The sequence below is a fragment of the Protomyctophum parallelum genome (genome assembly GCF_964188405.1).
Source record: "Protomyctophum parallelum genome assembly, chromosome: 3".
NCBI classification, from domain to species: domain Eukaryota; kingdom Metazoa; phylum Chordata; class Actinopteri; order Myctophiformes; family Myctophidae; genus Protomyctophum; species Protomyctophum parallelum.
This window is the reverse complement of record NC_139698.1, coordinates 54,532,582-54,553,295: the sequence shown is the minus strand read 5'-3', so window position 1 is coordinate 54,553,295 and position 20,714 is coordinate 54,532,582. Positions and strand designations below refer to the sequence as shown.

The following is a 20,714-nucleotide window of genomic DNA, read 5'->3' as shown; positions in this document are numbered from 1 at the left end:
ACTAAATATACAAATATAAATTAGACTAAAATGTTAGGAAGGGATTAGTGGACAAGAGATCCACTATAAGTCATTTTACAATTGGTTGCATGCTGAAAATAGACGATCTACAAGCTCACAAGTTGCGGCAATACATTTTGTTCGATTAAATCAACTGTAGATGTAGTTATATTATATGTTGTCGACTAAAACTAGACTATAACACTAAAACATTCTTGGTGACTAAAATGTGATTAAAACTATTCAAGAGACTATGACTAAAACTAAAATCAAAATTTGCTGGCACATTTCTGGCCACTTTAAATCACTATCTTTGACAATCTTTGAGAGTTATTAACTTATTAGTGAGGACCTATTATATGAAGACAGGTTGAAAAGTGGTGAAGTGGTCCTTTAACAAACTGATTTGGACCAAACCCAGTTTCATCATAAACACTTTATTGATCAATCTGTCTGTGGTGTTAAAATGAAACAGATGGCTGTTATTCATTGATTACATTACATTGATTACATACATTACATAGTCTCCCCTTTATCTGAATAATATGAATTATCCTCTTGAACCCCAGCATGAATATTCTGGGGGGAACATTTCCCAAAATAGCACAATACCAAATGTCTATTTGGTGTACTCAGAAAAAAAGATGCATAACTAGAAAACTATTTCACAAATCCAATCGCGTGTCAACCCACATGGATAGTCGTACCATCCTCCATCATAAGCATAAAACGCAGCACAGTCTTCTCCTTCATCAACGTCAGGCTCACCAGGGCCCCAGTACCTGTAGAAGTAGAAACATTAATACATTACAATACCTTCACAACAAGGATTTTATCTGAATGTTTAGTTTTTTTTTTAATCATGACTTCAAATTATATTACATTATAATATAATGTAATATAATTAGAAGTCATGATAAAAAAAAACCCAAACATTCAGATCAAATATATATAATGATTATATATTTACGTACAAATTAACTGGGCAATGAAATAGACAATGGATACAGAGTAACTGTTGTATTATAGCCTTTGATTCCCTTTAAATTCTGGGCGGGAACCCCTTTTGGGGTTCTTTACAGTATGTAGACCTACAGTATTAAAAAAAGAAGAAAATGTGATGCTATGTAAATATTAGTTTTTCAGAAAACTTAGGTCAGTATTTAGGAGGCGTTTATAGAATGGGCCTCAGTAGAATAATGAAGGTAAAGTCTTACGTTGGTGTGGTCAGTGGTGTTCCATCCACCCACTTCCACACTCCTTCCTCGTCCCTGTCGGTCAATCCAATCCACACAGACTTGGATCTGACGAGTCTGACAACAAAGTCCTGGACAGACGGAGATGGAGTATAGGTTACAGCATGCACTAATGCACGCACTAATGCGCGCACACACACACACACACACACACACACACACGCACGCACTAATGCGCGCGCGCACGCGCACACACACACACTGCACCTGCTTCTCTCTGCTCTTTATGGTCATCAGGTCAGATTGTCTGGCTGTACAGTTTGCTCTGCTGTCCTCCCAGGTCTTCTTCTCAGTAGAGTAGTAGTAACACACACCATCACCAAATGTAAATCCATGTGATTCTAACGACAAAATATAATGTTAGACACTGTTTTTAATGTGATTAATGACAAAATGATGAACAACATGATATAAGAATGTATAAACACAGTGACGTCTCACTGACCACAATGAATCCTTTTCAGTTCGGTCAGGTTGGTATGTCTGCTCAGTAACTCATCAAAACTGGTCTTCCACTGGTCTCTCTGTTCAGTCAGGTTGTTAAATCTGGTCAGTAACTGGTCTCTCTGTTCAGTCAGGTTGTTAAGTCTGGTCAGTAACTGGCCTCTCTGTTCAGTCAGGTTGTTAAGTCTGGTCAGTAACTGGTCTCTCTGTTCAGTCATGTTGTCAAGTCTGGTCAGTAGCTGGCCTCTCTGTTCAGTCATGTTAAGTCTGGTCAGTAACTGGCCTCTCTGTTCAGTCATGTTGTTAAGTCTGGTCTGGAACTGGCCTCTCTGTTCAGTCATGTTGTTAAGTCTGGTCAGTAGCTGGCCTCTCTGTTCAGTCATGTTGTTAAGTCTGGTCTGGAACTCATCAAAACTGGTCTTCCACTGGTCTCTCTGTTTAGTCAGGTCCAAATCTGCAAGAAGGATAATCAACAAACTGATTAGTATTACATCCAGCTTTATTGTGATCATAAGTCTGCATTTGACAATGAGACAAAGAGAGGTGTCTGGTTGCTACAGGGGTTGAAGTTCTAGGAGTTTGAATCTGCCATGTTGCGTTTGTCATTGTAAAGTATCTATCTGTGTCCACATGGACAGACTTAGTGAATCTGCCATGTAGCGTTTGTCATTGTAAAGTATCTATGTGTCCACATGGACAGACTTAGTGAATCTGCCATTGTAAAGTATCTATGTGTCCACATGGACAGACTTAGTGAATCTGCCATCTAGCGTCATTATAAATGTGCATAACATAATGTCCTCTGCAAAGTCCTAGTAGTAGAAAGTAGTAGTAAGGTTGAAATCTCTTTTTTGCAAGTAGAAATATATCCAGGTCTTGCAGGGTTGAGTCCACTATGTGTCCACAGGGACAGACAGATCTGTTATGTAGCGTTTGTCATTGTAAAGCCATTAAGTCCACTTTGTGTCCACATGGACAGACAGTCAATCTGTAATGTAGCGTTTGTCATTGTAAAGCCATTAAGTCCACTATGTGTCCAGAGGGACAGACAGTTAGCAGACAGGACCAGGTCCTAAAGGTCCACACTGCAGTCATTTATTTTGGTGTTGGTGGATACCTGTTCATGACAAAATGTCTATAATGTTGGCTGTATATGCTCTGCATGTGTCAATGCACTCATATTGTGACTTATTGCATACATACACACACACACACACACACACACACACACACACACACACACACACACACACACACACACACACACACACACTCATTCATCCCCATCTACAGAATGTTCTGCTTTTCTAATAATAATAATAATAATACATTTTATTTATAAGGCGCCTTTCAGGGCACTCAAGGTCGCCGTAGGCTACAGGTTAAAAACAGTACAAGAACACAGTTAAAAGCAGAACAAAACTAGGGCACAGCTTGCCATCATGGGCACACTTCCCATACACTGCTCCTGCTTTGATGTATAGAAAATGTCTGCTTGCTTTTTAGTCACTGGGAATTTCCGTTGCTTAGTTTTTATTTATTAGTCCTCATTGGTCGCGTTACTAAACGTTCCTGTTCTCACTTTGAGCTTCTTCGGTAGTGGGTACTGTATTTATGAGCATTGTATGTCTGTCCTGTTTTTTGTTGTGTATTTTTTGTTTGTTACTGGCAGAGCTGTGTCACTTATTTTGCCTCTTGTCTTGGCCAGTTCACACTGTGTAAAAGAGACTTCAGTCTCAATGTGGTTTTTACTGGTTAAAGGTTAAAAAAAACAAAATCCATGCATGCACACACACACACACACACACACACACACACACACACACACACACACATCCACGAACACGCACGCATGCACGCACCCACACACACACACACACACACACACGCACCAAATCCTCAAATATCAGACTTTGTATTGAACTGTACTTTCCTGTGCTCTTTTTGGCAAACTGTTAATAATGTATTCAATCAATCAATCAATGAAACTATTCCTCACTCAAATATGAGACATAAAGATACAGTAGTGTTTATAAAATGCTACTCACTGAGTATGACCAGGACAATGATGCCAGCCAATAGGAGCAGCCCCACACACGCTGCAACAGCTTTGAAGAAATTCTTCTTAAATCCTGAATGTAAACATCAGACACATTTTCACTATTATTGTATACATTAAGGCATAATGTGAATAAAAGCGAATTCCATTAAACACATCCAATAAAGCATTGAGAGCACAAGAGAGGCCCTGTGATGCTATTGCGTAAGATCGATAGATGTGTTACTTAAATCATTTTATTATTATTATTATTATTATTATTATTGTAGTAGTAGTTTTCTTATTTTTTTTACCTCCATGCTGTGCTGTGTTCCCAGGGTCAGAACCTCTGAGGTTTTCGTAGTCGGTTAGTTCTATACCTCCAGGCTGTGCTGTGTTCTCAGGGGCAGAAACACTGAGGGTTTCATAAGTGTCGTCGGTCGGCTCTGGTGTGGTGTAGATGCTGTCTTCAGACATTTTAGGTTGAGTTGAGTTGAATTGAGTTGAGTTGAGTTTCTGAGTTTAATTGAGTTGAGTTGAGTTTCTGAGTTGAGTTGAGTTGAGTTTCTGAGTTGAGTTGACTCCAGTTGAGGTGTACACGTCTTCAGATATCGTAGTGGGTTTTCAGACTGCTCTCCTTGTACAGATTGATCGGACAGAAGTCACAAGAGAGGACGTTTGAAGATGGACTCTTTGAGAGAACAGCGATGTGGTCAAATTGCACTGCTTCCAGCCAATCAGAAAGCAGCTACTGTGGTGTAAATCTCCTCAGCAATGATGCCGGTGGATTGACTCATATGTGTCAATCCACCGGCATCATTTCTGAGGAAATTCAAAACAAAGACATGCATGCACTGCCCACTTTGACAGGCTGGGATGGCTTAGGGTCGACGACAGAGTACAGCATCTTGCAATGGGTCTGGTTCACAAGATTCGATACACCACCAAGATACCTATACGTACCTGTCTAAATACTTCCTTAATGTAAACGAAGTCCACACCCACAACACCAGAGGGAGTGCAACAAACCATGTACAACCCAGATTCGGCACAAACAAGGGACTAAATTAGTCCCCCCCCCCCCCCCTCACTGTATATGTTTCTTTTCCCCTAGCTACACTACAGATCCTGCTCTAGGGGCCCTCGTCCGCCCCCTATAGGCCCCTAACTACACTACAGATCCTGCTCTGGGGCCCCTCGTCCGTCCCCTATAGGCCCCTGGCTACACTACAGATCCTGCTCTGGGCCCCTCGTCCGCCCCCTAGGGGCCCCTCGCTACACTACAGATCCTGCTCTGGGGCCCTCGTCCGCCCCCTAGGGGCCCCTCGCTACACTACAGATCCTGCTCTGGGGCCCTCGTCCGCCCCCTAGGGGCCCCTGCCTGGCTCTGGCAGAAGTGACTCTTCTTCTCTGTATATTTCTGTGGCACTATAGCGCCACAATCTCTCCTAGAGGGCTGGGCAGTAATGTGACACTTTGGAGCATTGGAGCCCTCGGTGTGTGTTTCTTTATTTTTATTCTGGAGGGACAGATATAAACGGAACAGACAACATGACGTCTAATGATGACTTGACATGCCATTAAGCCTCATTGTAAACATAATACAGTACGGCGTTCCACTCTGGAGGGAAATCCATGAATGAAAATTACCCGTAAGATATGGACTACAGGACTAGTACACTATGTAAATATGTGATGTTGTTCCTTATCTGTTGCTACATTTAAAGGATACGATATGGACTAGTACACTATGTGAATATCTGATGTTGTTCCTTATCTGTTGCTACATTTAAAGGATACGATATGGACTAGTACACTATGTAAATATCTGATGTTGTTCCTTATCTGTTGCTTCATTTAAAGGATAAGATATGGACTAGTACACTATGTAAATATCTGATGTTGTTCCTTATCTGTTGCTTCATTTAAAGGATAAGATATGGACCAGTACACAATGTAAATATCTGATGTTGTTCCTTATCTTATATCAGAAGTCCCAACTATAGTCATTTGAATTTCATACACATTTCTTGTGTTTCATTCACATTCTCATGATGTGAAAGAGACTGTTTTAATTGTATTAAATTCTTTGAAGAGTCTGTTTTCACACATTGCCATTTATACAAAGACAATATATTGGACTGTAGGCTGTAGGGGTCAAGGTCAGGGTCAAGGTCGAGGTCAGGGTCGAGGTCAGGGTCGAGGTCAGGGTAGTTTGTATAAGTGGTGACCCTCTGAAGCACAGCTCTGCACCAGATAGAACCCTTCAGAAAGACCTGGTTGAACTGAAAGGGTCAATGACCTTTATAGTGTCTTGTGTGAGAGAGAGAAGAATAGAGAAGTTGGTATAGTGGCATTGTTGATGAAGACATGTCGGTGAGAGAGAGAGAGAAGAATAGGGAAGTTGGCTTTGTGGCATTGTTGAGAAAGACACTTACTGTCAGAATCAAGGGAGGGACAGGAACCCACAGGGGAGACGTTGTCAAGGGTGGAGCTGCCAACTGCAGAATTCCAAGTACAACTCAATACAAAAAATACATAAACTGCATAAAGCATTACACTTGTGCGCCTGATGGAGGGGAAAGGAACGGGTTGGAATAACGTGTTCCTTCCACGCGCTACGTCCAACCAGGGAAACTTCCCCCCCTGTCAGGTGTAAAGGAGCAACTTGGACACTCATGTATGAAGGAAGCATGAGTTCAAGTCCGTTGCTCTCCCCAGGTTGGCGTACGTAGGGTATCACATTGACACGGGGTGAAAAAAAATCGTGGAATAAAAAATAATAATAAAAGGTTTGGGAATCTATACAGTAAACAAAGTACATCAGTGGTTTTCAATATTTTCCTTAAAGGAGAATTCCATACTAAAAGGCTTTCTTACCTTTCTTTGTAGTTGTTACATCCCCACCAAAGAGGTCCAGGTGTTATTTTGTGCAAAAGCTCCTTATTGGCTATTTCCCCTACCATAAGCCCTAAATGAATTGCATTGAATTGAATGGGATGTATGGGGTGTTGTGCTAATTCGCTTATTTCCATCGCTCAAAATAATATATTTTTTGTATATATCCTCTCTTCATAATGTAAATAATAACCCAAGCGGCACACTTTACTACTTATTTAGATGGAAATAAGCAAATTAGCACAACACCCCATACATCCCATTCAATTCAATGCAATTCATTTAGGGCTTATGGTAGGGGAAATAGCCAATAAGGAGCTTTTGCACAAAATAACACCTGGACCTCTTTGATGGGGACGTAACAACTACAAAGAAAGGTAAGAAAGCCTTTTAGTATGGAATTCTCCTTTAACAAGGTCCATTATTTACTCAGCATTTGAGCCACGGACCACCATTTGATGACATTTAGCCTCTCAGACCCATTTGAGACACGGACCACCATTTGATGACATTTAGCCTCTCAGACCCATTTGAGCCGCAGACCACCATTTGATGACATTTAGCCTCTCAGACCCATTTGAGCCGCAGACCACCATTTGATGACATTTAGCCTCTCAGACCCATTTGAGCCACGGACAAGCTCACATAACGTCCTTGTGAGCTTGTAGATCTAAGCTCACATAACGTCGTTGTGAGCTTGTAGATCTAAACTCACATAACGTTGTGAGCTTGTAGATCTAAGCTCACATAACATCGTTGTGAGCTTGTAGATCTAAGCTCACATAACATCGTTGTGAGCTTGTAGATCTAAGCTCACATAACGTCGTTGTGAGCTTGTAGATCTAAACTTACATAACGTTGTTGTGAGCTTGTAGATCTAAACTCACATAACGTCGTTGTGAGCTTGTAGATCTAAGCTCACATAACATCGTTGTGAGCTTGTAGATCTAAGCTCACATAACGTCGTTGTGAGCTTGTAGATCTAAACTCACATAACGTTGTTGTGAGCTTGTAGATCTAAGCTCACATAACGTCGTTGTGAGCTTGTAGATTGGCTCTGTTTTTGCATAAGGTTCTAGAATTGTAGATGCTGCATGGGTTCAAATGAAGTGTTTCTTCCACCAGGTGGCAGTAAAGGGTTACAATGAGGCGTTGTGTAAAGTCTGGTGGCAGCCAGTGACTCAACTCTCTAGTCTAGAGTCTAGACTACAAAACCTTGTTTCAACTGCACGTTTTACACAAATAGGCCTATACTGACAACTTAAACATTCAATGTGTTTTATATCAACAAGCTACAGCTGCTGAACAATGGACACAACTCACAGCAAACCACATGAACATGTATTCATTAAACATGGAAACAAAAGAGTTAAAACTACAGAAATGAAAGTCTTTATAGTTTTGGCCAGATTTTAGTGTGCTTGTGTGTGTGGACTGTGGAGGGGTTAGTGTCACGTCACTATGGAGTAGACAGCAGCGCGCTGCTGAAGCAAGTCCAGGTGAAATTCACATCGGAAAATTAATATACGTGAGCCCACCCGGCCCACGGCCCGTTGGTCAGGGACAGAGACGGCCCTTTGACGGGCCGGTAAGGGCCCCGTCTTGCAGGTCTCTAGCGCGTGGTTCATTTTATTATTTACACTCCGCTTTGAATGTTCCCAAACTAAAATGAATATGTTCCTTATCAGAACATGCAATGGAGCAGTATGGCTTTTTCTACAGTTCCTACTGTACAGCCAGTAAACCATGGTATCCACAAGCTGCACGTTTCATTGCATGTTTGTTCGTTCATCATAAGGCTATGGAATAGTTGATATGCGGTCTGGTATGCTGGCTGCAGTGGCTGGCTTGTGTGGTGGACATTTTTGTCGAAATATATTTTTTGCCACGGCCATACAAAATGAGTGGACAATGCATTATAATCAGAATCATAAAGATGATGACCATAGAGGTCTGTATGTTAACAACGAGATTTTACAAATGGAACCAATTTACCCTCACAGTTGGGTTCTTATTAAATGTGGGGTCCCAAATAAAACATTTGATAACCTGTACTGTTGGACTCCTAATATGCCATAGGCATAGTGTCATATAATAGTACAGTGTCATACATATTCTGAAGAAAACCTGGAGACTCACAACACGCCCACAATTTTTTTTTTTATGGCAAACATTCCCTCTGGAAAATAAATTGTTTCAACAGAAAATGTAGTTAATTTGTACTTATTAGGGATGTGCAGATGAGCAGTGATGGAAAAAGTACTCAAATGTTTTACTTTTAGTAAAAGTATAAATACTGTAATGTAGATGTGCAGTTACAAGTATGGACCTGTATTCAAAATACTCAAGTAAAAGTACCACAGTATTGGCATCAAAGTGTACTAATAGTAAGAGTACTCTTATTGCAGAATGTCCCATTTCACAAGTTCAAAATGTGTACAAATCTTTTGAAAATAGCCACTCTACAAGCTCACAATGCATCAACACATTGTGAGCTTGTAGGTCTGCTATTTTCAAATGGCAAATGAAACGGGGTATCTGCACTGCAGACAAATTTAACTTTAATACCTTAAGCCTATTTAATATTGTGAGCTTGTAGATCTACTCAAACTGTTACTTTGGGCTTGTTTATCTGAAAAGACAATTGATTGATTAATCGGACCGATGCTGTTTAATAAATTAAAATAAAATAGAATCTGCCGATACCGATGTTTGCTGATTAATCTCCCATCACTATTGATTATGCATTTCTTACTGGGCTTGAGTTCTTTATTCACCAATGCCTACAAACCAATGGTGTATTTTATATGAACAAATAGCAACACACTTGATATGAACTGTTGTGATCCTGTCTTGTGTACATTCATTTTGAAGCAATGTCTTATGTGTTTCATGTTCATATGTTGCTTCATGCTCATGTTGCTTCATGGTTGAGTTCACTGACTAGTAAGTAATTAAATCCTAACTTATTTATTTCCCCCTCACATTTGTAGAGCGGTAACACATCTCACCAGGAGGGTGGACTCAGTGCAGTCCAGGAGGGCTTCTCAGGGGTGACAGAGAGGCTGGACATGCAGGATGGAGGCATCCATCCTGCAAACGCCTCCTCCTGCCAGCCAAAAGATTCCCCAAGAGTTGTCGGTATGTACTTAATCTACCTATTTATCTTTATCCTCAACATTTTTCAGGCCATGAAGGACCCCTAATATCTGAGAGAAATTAAGCATGGACGCCCCACTACATATTGTGTTGCAGATTAAACTTCCATAAAGTTCAAGCTATTTAGCTCTGCTCTTTTCTTATTTTATTAGACGATCTACAAGCTTGTACAACTCTAGAACCCCTTACCCTAAATGTATGGCCGTGACCCTACCCAGAATATTCATATTTTACCTGACAAGCACTTGGAATTGTAGGCGTTACATTTAGTTTGACTCTGTTCTTCAAATGTTTGAAAGTAGCTGATCTACAAGCTAGCCACAACGCCTCAAACTGGGAATCGTTGTGAGCTTGTAGATCATCTTTTTTCATGTTTTCTGCTTTCTTAGGGGGTTTCTTATGTGGGTATTGAAAAGGTCTTGAAAGTCATTCAATTGTGACTTATGCAAATACCCTGTATACACTTACTGTATAGGCTACTGTACGTTGGTTTGTTTACTGTTGAGTGAGAAAACGATGTGTGCACATTGAGCTGATCTGCATGGGGGATCCTCAATCATCTATATTACTGTTAGTATAACAGTATGTGCAATATTATCCATGTATAATGGCATTAAGCATGTACCGATATTATCTATGCCCTCTCCATGAAGCATGATTAGACACCACTGTATTAATGTCCCTACAGGCCGCTGTCCGGGACACCTACAGAGAGCTGGGGGCGGACTGGCACGTCCAGCCAACTGACTTGTACGTTTTCTTTTTACCTCAGTTTTGTGAAATAACAAAACCTATAGCCAATGGCAATTTGTATTTAAATTATATTTCTGTATGAGCGTTATCTTAAAAGTGTCATTATCCACAGCTTCAGGAAGGATCACAATGAGCGTGTCACCAAGGCGGTCATTCAAGCGATCAGGGATAGCCTACAGAGCCCGACTGGGGCACCCACTTGATCAGGAGTAAGTCTAATATCACATTTATTTGGGGACTCATGCTGCATTCACATGGGATCAGGCAGACGGCAAACCAAAGTCATTTTAGTGGACAGTAGCAGAACGGTAAATGGAACAGGACGGCACGGCAGCCAGAACTGGCCACGGTAACGGCAGACTGCATCAATGTTAAAATATTTTGCTGTCTACCGCTTGCTTGATCCTGTGTGACTGCAGCATCATTAAAGTGGTAATATTATCAATTTGGTCACCTGGCTTACCATGTGATCCTAGTTTACTGAGGCACTACACTGTCTCTGCATTCTATGTATGTTTACCTTGCTTAGGCTACTGTAAATCACTCTTGATAAAGTGTCAGCTGCTAAATGCCTAAATTGTAGATTAGTGTTGATTTGACACAGTTAAAGCTAACGGATGGCACACTGACCATCAAATATTGCAAAATGTAATATTGGTGTGTTTTTTTGTTAAATAGGTTAGTTTTCTATTCAAATAGTAATCATGTCTGTATGCGTTTGCTAAATAATAGGGGTCTCCCTGTCTCTTCTTGCTCTCAATAAACAGAAAATGTTCGTCAGAGTAACCCCATTTAGTTTGACAGTTTACATTTTGGCTGCTAATTTCTATCAGCATTCTTTTGAGATGCCTTAATATAATACATTTAGAGATCATAATGCATTTTTGTTGTAATTTGTCATTCACTAGAAGCCTGTAACAGGGCCTTTGAAAATATGAAGCAACAGAACAAAATGTAGTTGGCCGGGACACAGGATGAGATCAAACGGAGGAAGACTCTGACCAGCCGACGGGATCGGGTGAGTTATTGACTTGCTCTGCTGCAGGACACAATTCAAGTACAATACAATAAAAACAGTTGAAAATGAGGAAAGAATATACAGATGGAGGGGGTACAGCATTTTGTAAACAGAGCTATGTTGCATTGTTATATACAGTACATAAAGCTTTTTTTTAAACAAATAGAAGCAATTCTTTGCAGTCACTTTGGGACAAATGGCAGCATTCTTTTCTCAGGACTATTTAAATAGTATACAGGAAAAAAGAAATCTGATTTAAGCTCTGTTTAAAGGTAGCAGCTCTGTTTACATGTACAAGCTGGTCCAGCGGTCTACTTGGCACAGATGGTAGTCCTTAGGGTGGTTGTATACCATTATCCTCCAAGATATCCTCTTGTCACAACAGTTCACAAATCTTGCTGCCGTATTTGCACAGGTATGGGAGTTGTCATTGGTCATAGATTCAAACTCACGTGGTGTGTGTGGGTGTTTGTAATCTGTGGGAAGTATGTGTCTCTGTCTTGGTATAGTGGGCAGGTGGTATTTAGGGCCATGTCATGTGATCTACCTGTAAAGCCTTTAATCTACTGGTAGATCACGATCTACCTGTTGGGCACCCCTGCTGAGTGTAATCCTTTTCAATTTTGATTCTGTCTGGTCAACATCATAATTATGGGCCATTTGAAAAATAATGATGCCACATCTCTGACAGCTGATGCTTTATTGTGAGGGCAAATTACGTTTCTGAACGTCTCATCCTCCATATTTCCGCGTGCTGCTGAAAATAGCCGATCTACAAGCTCACAACTTGTTGCGGAGGTGACACGTTGTGAGCTTGCAGATCATCCATAAAATCTTCTTATGTGCTAGAAATGCAGCAGGAAAATCCAACCTCACTAAAGTTCCTCTTCTTCAACAGAAAGGTGATTCTGCATTAAAATGCTAGAGGCATTAAACTTCACAATTGCTTTAAACATCTGGTGAAATCCAATGAAAAGAATAGATACAGGATGTTAAAGTTCCACTGAGTAGCCTGATATTGTATACAAAAACATGAATTGATCAAGTTTGGACAGGTTGAACATTAAACCAATAACACTAACATGTTTAAGTAAGGTTGGGTTTGTTTAGAAAATACACTGTGCACTGTGTGAGTAATGTTTTTCATGCTCCCAGCTCGTGCTGCATTATTGGACGTTACAGTCCTTCCTCATGATGACAGAAGCCTGCTGGTTCAGTGGAAAACCCAGGCCTCCTTTGACATCACTGATTTTGTGGTGGAATGGAGACCTTTGTTAAAAACGGACCCCTCCCTCACCTTCTTTGACCTGGCTGACAGAAACCAATCAAGCCTCTTAATAACCGGTAAATATTTTAAGTTATAGTACTAAGTATTAGGGTCTATTTTTGAGGGGCGCTAGACCCTCCTATGCCCAGCTTTGTGTGTTTGTGTGTACCACATTTGTGATGATTTGATTGATTGATTTCCCAGTGTTGTGTGTTTGTGTGTATCACATAGGCCCCTTTTCCACCAGAGTTGAACCGGCCCGGTCCATGAGCCAGAGCTCCAAAATTAGAACGTTAATTATGAATTGAGTGGGCAAAACCATACCTATATTAAATTGTTTATAGAGCCAATATAACTAAATTAATATATGATAACCCTTCCACAGTAGTAGCTATTTTATATTTTATGCATATTTTGCTATATAATGCCTAATTTGCATATTTAAATGTACAATTTCAGAAAACTTGTAATACGTGTTCGTGTAGTAAGTAATCAACTGGGGAAGTTTCATGGTGATAACTATTAATTATTTTTTTACCTTAGTATTCACCTATCTTTTTTTTATTCAGCATATTTCTTTGGTGTCCTTGATCTTGATGATACATATCTGCATTAACCAATGTGCTGTTATAGTTTTAAACAGGCAATTTTGTTAAATAACTATTTCTTCTTGGGCACTGATCCACTCCAACCTTGTCACTCGCTTCGCTAGGCAGCTTTGATCCCTACGAGCCCTATCGGATCTCTGTATATCCGAGGTATAAGGATGGGATAGGCCTTCCTCTGACTGTTAATGCCTACTCGAGACAAAAGGGTAAGTCACTAAAGACATAGAGGTGATCACATAAAAGCACGGGAAAGGGTGTGGGGGGTGGGTTATTTCTTCTTTGAAGAAGGAAAAAAATCCTGCCTCCAGCATGAAAATGTTTTCAGTACCTTGTCCCAATCCCGATTTATTGTTATACACTAACGCCCTCTTGTGGAATTAAAGTGAATAACCTCTTTCAACATCAACCAGCAGAGAGGTCTCAAAACAAATTTCAGCTGTATCCCTAAAATATGTTCTCAAACTGAAAACAATGCTTCAGCAGTGTGCTGATTTAATGCTCATAATCCACAACCACACTTACTCATGGACGTCCCTTTTTACAGCCCCATCCATGGTACCAGAGATAAGAACCGAAGAGGTGGACTGGTGGTCTTCTGTTGAGCTTACTTGGGATGAAATTCCGTTGGGCCAAAGGAATGGAATCATTAGTAGTTATAGGGTATTCTTTTGGGATGAAAAAGAACACAAAAAAGGTGGGGGAAACAACCCTTATTATGGATCATTTCAAATATCCTGTTGTATGTTTTATGGATTAAAATACGGGACAATGTTAATTATTTTTATTTTTTCAGTTTGTGAAGCTGACCTGGAAAAGAGAATGGTAGTGCTGAAAGAGCTTAACACTGCATCATTGTACACAGCGTTCATCATGGTTAGCACAGGTGGTGGAAGTATGAATGGGTCGACAATTACTTTCAAAGCACCACAAATGGGTCAGTATGATCACTGGCTTTCTATGGAATATAGCCTACACTCCTACAGCACATTTATATTGCACACCTTTCATTGTGTATTTGTTTTTTCCCTTTCAGATGCAGCCACTCTTTCGATTATTGTAGCCGTGTGCGTGTTTGGATTAATGATGTTGATCACTATCCCCATCATGATTTGTTTCTTAAATAACAAACGGTGAGAACTGATGAGAACTTAATTCTAAACTCCTATGCTGTGCACAGTGTGGTGTGCTGTGCTGCTTCATTTGTACTCATTAGGAATAATTTCATTTCTCCTCTGCAGGCTAAAGGTGCATTTTTGGCCTTTAATTCCTGACCCAGCTAACAGCAGCATCAGGCCCTGGGTACCAAAATCTATAACTTTGCAGGATGCGCCCCCTCTCCAGGACAATCAAGAGACCGATCCAGTGTACCTCTCCCATCTGAGTCTCCTGGAAATGCCTAAGCAGCTAGATAAGAAAGGTGATGTGTGCTGGGTAGACAGTGGTGCAGAGGACACCAGTGACCTGGGAGAGTCTATTTGTGGTTCCCCAATCAGCTCTGGGTACTGTAGGTCAAACAGTGATTCAGTCCCATATGCCACTGTGATAGGTTCTGTTCCAAGCCAGCCAGCCGACCATCCTCATGCCTATTTGCGTTCTGAGTCCACACAGCCCCTTTTGGATTCTGATGAACCCTTAAGCCCAATGAGCTACGAGAACATCACTGATGAAATGCCCATGCAACCGTATTTCTTTGAGAATGTCACGATGCTAACCAAACAAAGAGAGAATCAGCTACTGTTTGGGATGACTTTCCTTTGCTCAGAGCATTAGTCATGACTGATGCTCAAAGTGAACTTTAATAAGGATACTTTATAAACCTCAAACCCTAAATGTTTTGACAAAGGTGCTAACTGCTAATGCTGAAATTGCATGTGAATTAGATGTAGCCCTCATTGTTGAATGAATTGATTTTGATAATGCGCAAAATGTCTGCTATGCATATTTGTCATCTTTTACACTTTGAAGATACATATTAATACCTCTAATAAAATATATTTTTTGTCACAATGTTGTGTTCACTCAGTCAGCCAGCAAAATAGCATGGGGCCACAGCACAGTTCCCATCAGCCCTGCTGAAAAATCCAGCATAGACCAGCATAAGCTGGACCAGCAACTTTCTTGCTGGTCTTAGCTGGTGACCACCTTTTGCTGGTCTTAGCTGGTGACCAGCTTTAGAGTGTGTTTTGGATGCCATCTTGCTGGTCTTAGCTGGTGACTGACCAGCTAGGTTTTGCTGGTCCATGCTGGTTTAAACTGGTAGCTGGTCACCAGTTTATGCTAGTCTTAGATGGTATTTTGATGGTTTTGCTGGTAACCAGCTTATGCTGGTCACCAGTTTATGCTGGTCTTAGCTGGTATTTTGCTGGTTTTGCTGGTCACCAGTTTATGCTGGTTTTAGCTGGTGACCAGCTTATAGTTTGTTTTGGGTTTAGGCTTATGTCTTGCTGGTGAATTTCAGCCAGGGTCCCATGGTATTAAGAAATCACACCTGTGTGAAGTGAGGGGCACTAATATATTAAGTCTAAGTGTGGGTCATGACCGAAAGAATAAGGTCGCGAATACAAGCAGCCGAAATGAGTTTTCTTCGACGGGTGGCTGGCATTTCCCTTAGATCGAGATAGGGTGAGAAGTTCAGTCACACGAGAGAGACTCGGAGTAGAATCGCGTGCTCCTTCACCTGGAAAGGAGTCAGCTGAGGTGGTTCGGGCATCTGGTTAGGATGCCTCTCGGGCGCCTACCTAGGGAGGTCCTCGACGCACGTCCCACTGGGAGGAGACCCCGGGGCAGACCAAGGCACAGTTGGAGGAAATACATCGACTCACTGGCCTTGGAACGTCTCGGAATCCCCCAGGAGGAAGTCACTGATGTTGCTCTGGAGAGGGAAATCTGGAGCACTCTGGTGGAGCTGTTGCCCCGCGACCCGACTACGGATAAGCAGTTGAAGATGGATGATTAGGTAGCTAGGTCGCAGTTACTATATTGCAAACAAATGGAACACACACACACACACACACACACACACACACACATCACAGAGCCTTCATTTCATCAAAGACACACACACACACATAACATCCCAGAGCCTTCATTTCATCACACACACACACACACACACACACACACACACACACACACACACACACACACACAACACAACAAGTGAAACAACATATATAATTGTCAACAACACACTTGACTGTTTTTGACTAAAACAAAATGTACACTCCAGAATTAGAAGAGGCCCAGTCCAGTGGCAAAGTCCTTGCTTTTTAGCTGACTCTCTTCAGACATGGAGAGAGAACACTGACTCCTACATACATGCTACTCATAGATGGAGTTGTACACTCTTTTTACTGTGACATGAAGTTTGCCTGCATCCTTCAATTTCAGAACAACACACTCCAAAAAGGTCAGTGTCTTTTTCAGTCCTTTAGGGTACTGGATTCTGAACACAAAATATATGCACAGTAGGAGTCCCAGTGCCATTGAGATGTCCACACTCTCCTCTGTGATTACCTGGTCATCCATCGACAGCATGATGTGGTCATATTTCTTGGGGTGACCCTCCCTGCAGCCTTTCAGCATCATCTTTGGTGTCAGTGCTGGTCTGAGCTTGGCCCTGGGGAGAGGGAATACCATTAACCATCAGAGAAACGCACACCCTCTGGCTAGTCTCCTGCAGAGCCACTGCGTCAAAAACAGAAACAACCATATGATAATATAAAAACTAATGCAATAATACAATGTGCTTCAATTACATAGTGCTTCATGGCTAACCTCAACTTCAAACAGCAACTCTGGTTTCTCCTTGAATAGTGCAGGCAAGAGCAGAATTGCTGCTTCCGATTGGAGGCCTTAAAAAAATACAATAATTTATTATAATAATGTTATTTTTATAATCCTTTAAAATCACGAGAACAAATGTCAGTCAAGTAGTGAGTGAGTGAGTGATCCACTTTTGTAATCTATAAATCAAACAAGTTCTACAGATTAAAGTAAATTGCATAAAATTGTTGAAAAAACACATTGGACCTTTAAATGTATCAGCATAAAGGTCCCAACGTTCATTCTAACGTTCTAACTAATTTTCAGCTAAAACAGATTGACAGTTTTTACCATGGTGCTTGGATTAACCTCAGCTGTCTCTGTCTGACGAGGTCACTTCCTTCCAGTCCATTTTTCTGTTATTCGTGCCATTTCATTGTTAGACACAAGTAGCTTCCTTTCTTTTTTAAATTTATTATGCAGTGAATCAAGCATGGCATCCTGTGAAACAAAGTTTTTCAAGTTGTTAAAGATGAATAGAAACACTAGAATTGCATCTCTTACTAGAAAACCCTTACTAGAAAGTATGGGGGGGAAAGTGCCCCTATTCTGAAAATAGCAGATCTACAAGCTCACGTGTCACACTGCAACACATGTGAGCTTATCATTTTGATTGATTTTTGTTGGTCGAGAGAATTGGTGTAGAATGTGGAAAGAGCAAACCAGGAATAGAGCTGACCCCAGTCTACACTACCAAGTATTAATTTACCAAGTATAGCGCTCAGTTTCAGTGGTTAACAGTGACACATAATAGAACCGATGCAGGTAACAACATGAACAAATAAAAACTTACATAGTAGTAGTGTTGAGATATTAGCCATAATAATTAGACACATTTCCAGGCATCGCATCATGTTCTTATTTTATGTACATAACATAAAATAATAAATAGTGGTAGATAAGTAGAGCAACTAACTTAACATTATATTACTCATGTTGGCTATTCAACATAATATCTGGTCGCAAGCCCAATTTTGCACCAGTGATTCCCATAGGAGATTTGTGGTAGGCTATTAATTCAAAATTAATCAGGACATTTGACAAAGTTTCAAGGAAAATAGCTATAGCCAATCTACAAACGCACAGCTTATTGCAATGCACTCAACATTTCTAACATACAACTTTGGTGTACTCAAGTCAATATGCCATGGGTTCACATTCTGGCAAGTGGACTAATATATCAAAATAGATTATCTACACCAGCCGCCCTAAACAAGTCACTATGCGACCGTTGTGAGCTTGTCAATAGGGTATTTTCAATATTTTAACTTATAATTATGCCCTATATTGAAAATAGCCGACCTATGTGTCGTGACGCCAGGGTTGACATGACAGTTGTAAATTAATAATGGGCCTGATATTTGGGCAACTGCACCCGAAGATAGTTAAAGCCTGTGTTTTTCCCAAATGGAAGGCTTATATTAAAAATACTCAATATCCATAAACAGCCATTTCCACCGTCTTCAAAGAAACCACACCAAAACACGGTAGGAAATAGCCCCTCCGCCGCGGTTCCATGTGCTATATGGGACAAGTAGAAATGCAAACAAATAGCAAATTACCTAAATAAAGTTTGGGAATTGTGAAGCCATGTCAAGGGATACAGGAAGACATCTGGTTAGTGGGCAGCTCGGGCCCAAAGTAACATTCTGTCCAAATTATTAACAAAACATTGAAAAATCGTCTGAAGAAATAAAGTAAAGCATTGGTTATCATGTTTGCTTCAGATCACCCCTGTAATCTTTTCATCCATGGCACCCCTGGCTGAATTACATTGTCATTTACTGTAACCCTGATCCATGACATTGAAAATAACTTTACTTTATAAAATAGCCCGTTCTCTTCAGCCTCCACAGCCCTTCTCATCAACTTCATCATCATCTCCGTGGTGGTCTAGTGGTTAGGGTGCGGCACTCTCACCGCCGTGGCCTGGGTTCGATTCCCGGTTAGGGAACACTGTTTTATGATGAATTCCTGTTCTGTTCTTTAACTATATGAATGATGAATTGAACAATGTGGACCCTGTTGTAAACAAGTGTAATGCTTAATTGGGTCGTCCACTCACAGTTAACAGTCTTTGTATTGAGTTTGTGCTTGAAATGTATTGTAATTCTGCAAACTGTTAATAAATATTTAAATCAATCAATCAAAAATCTCCTTCTCACCGCCGGGTGACACACTTCATTTTTATGCTTGTCGGCAGCTTACATCTGACGCGGAGGACAGCGTCAGATGTAAGCTGGCCGTCGCGCAAGTCGTCGGCGAAAACAAAACTAGTTTTAAAACTCGGCCGGGAGGCAAACTCCAGTCCCCAGTTCCAAAGGCACGTATGTTAACCAGTCGATTAGACAGTCATGACTCGATAGCCAAGTAGCAACCCAGCAACATATAGCCTACACTAGAATGCGCCTTTGTCTGTGTCAACCTCTTGTCACTCAAACGTCACTCTCACGCCCACTTCGCTAACGAAGAAATAGAGGACTACAGGCGTTTAAATAGGCTTCCGTGTGTGTCTCCTCTAGGAACCGCCCAAAGCCCCGGAAGGATTTAAAGTGAGACCTGACGCGACGTCCAACTGACGCCTTCACGCCTGACAGTGTATTCACAGGGAGTGGCTGTGAATACACTGGCGGGCGTGAAAGCATCAGAAGTCCGTCGCGTCAGGTCTCACTTTAAATCCTTCCGGGGCTTTGGGCGGTTCCTAGAGGAGACGCACACGGAAGCCTATTTAAACGCCTGTAGTCCTCTATTTCTTCGTTAGCGAAGTGGGCGTGAGAGGGACGTTTGAGTGACAAGATGTTGACACAGACAAAGGCGCATTCTAATGTAGGCTATAAGTTGCTCTGTTGCTACCTCGCTGTCGAGTCATGGCTGTTTAGCCGACTGGTTAACCTACGTGCCTTTGGAACGGGGGACCCGGGTAGGCTACGCCTCCCGGCCGAGGAGTTTTAAAACTAGTTTTGTTTTCGCCGACGACTTGCGGACGGACAACTTACATCTGACGCTCTCCTCCGCGCGGCGTCAGATGTAAGCTGCCGACAAGCGTGTGTCACCCGGCGGTGAGAAGGAGAAGGAGATTTTTGATTGATTGATTTAAATATTTATTAACAGTTTGCAGAATTACAATACATTTCAAGCACAAACTCAATACAAAGACTGTTAACTGTGAGTGGACGAACCAATTAAGCATTACACTTGTTTACAACAGGGTCCACATTGTTCAATTCATCAAAACATTAAAGACGTACAAATAGACACTTCTATATAGTTAAAGAACAGAACAGGAATTCATCATAAAACAGTGTTCCCTGACCGGGAATAGAACCCGGGCCGCGGCGGTGAGAGCGCCGCACCCTAACCACTAGACCACCATGGAGATTGATAATGGAGATGAGAAGGGCAGCACATGATGAAGAGAACGGGCTATTTTATAAAGTATAAAAAAAAG

General features: G+C 41.2%; 1 protein-coding gene and 1 long non-coding RNA gene across 2 annotated transcripts; one reads left to right on the top strand and one right to left on the bottom strand.

Moving 5' to 3' along the window:
• Positions 1-1,978: 1,978 nt before the first annotated feature.
• Positions 1,979-4,179, bottom strand: LOC310855488. The gene is made up of 3 exons (XR_014569001.1): positions 4,053-4,179; positions 3,749-3,832; positions 1,979-2,154 (listed from the first exon to the last, which is right to left on the bottom strand). It is a non-coding gene; the product is annotated as an uncharacterized lncRNA (long non-coding RNA).
• Positions 4,180-6,108: 1,929 nt separating this feature from the next.
• Positions 6,109-15,415, top strand: LOC310856756 (interleukin-6 receptor subunit beta-like; the record flags this gene model as incomplete). The annotated part of the gene is made up of 9 exons (XM_083762231.1): positions 6,109-6,114; positions 9,630-9,773; positions 12,387-12,468; positions 12,722-12,910; positions 13,546-13,647; positions 13,986-14,135; positions 14,235-14,375; positions 14,475-14,571; positions 14,680-15,415. 9 exons carry the CDS (start codon positions 6,109-6,111, stop codon positions 15,209-15,211), a joined length of 1,443 nt encoding a protein of 480 aa, XP_083618357.1. The 3' UTR covers positions 15,212-15,415.
• Between the last annotated feature and the right edge of the window lie 5,299 nt (positions 15,416-20,714).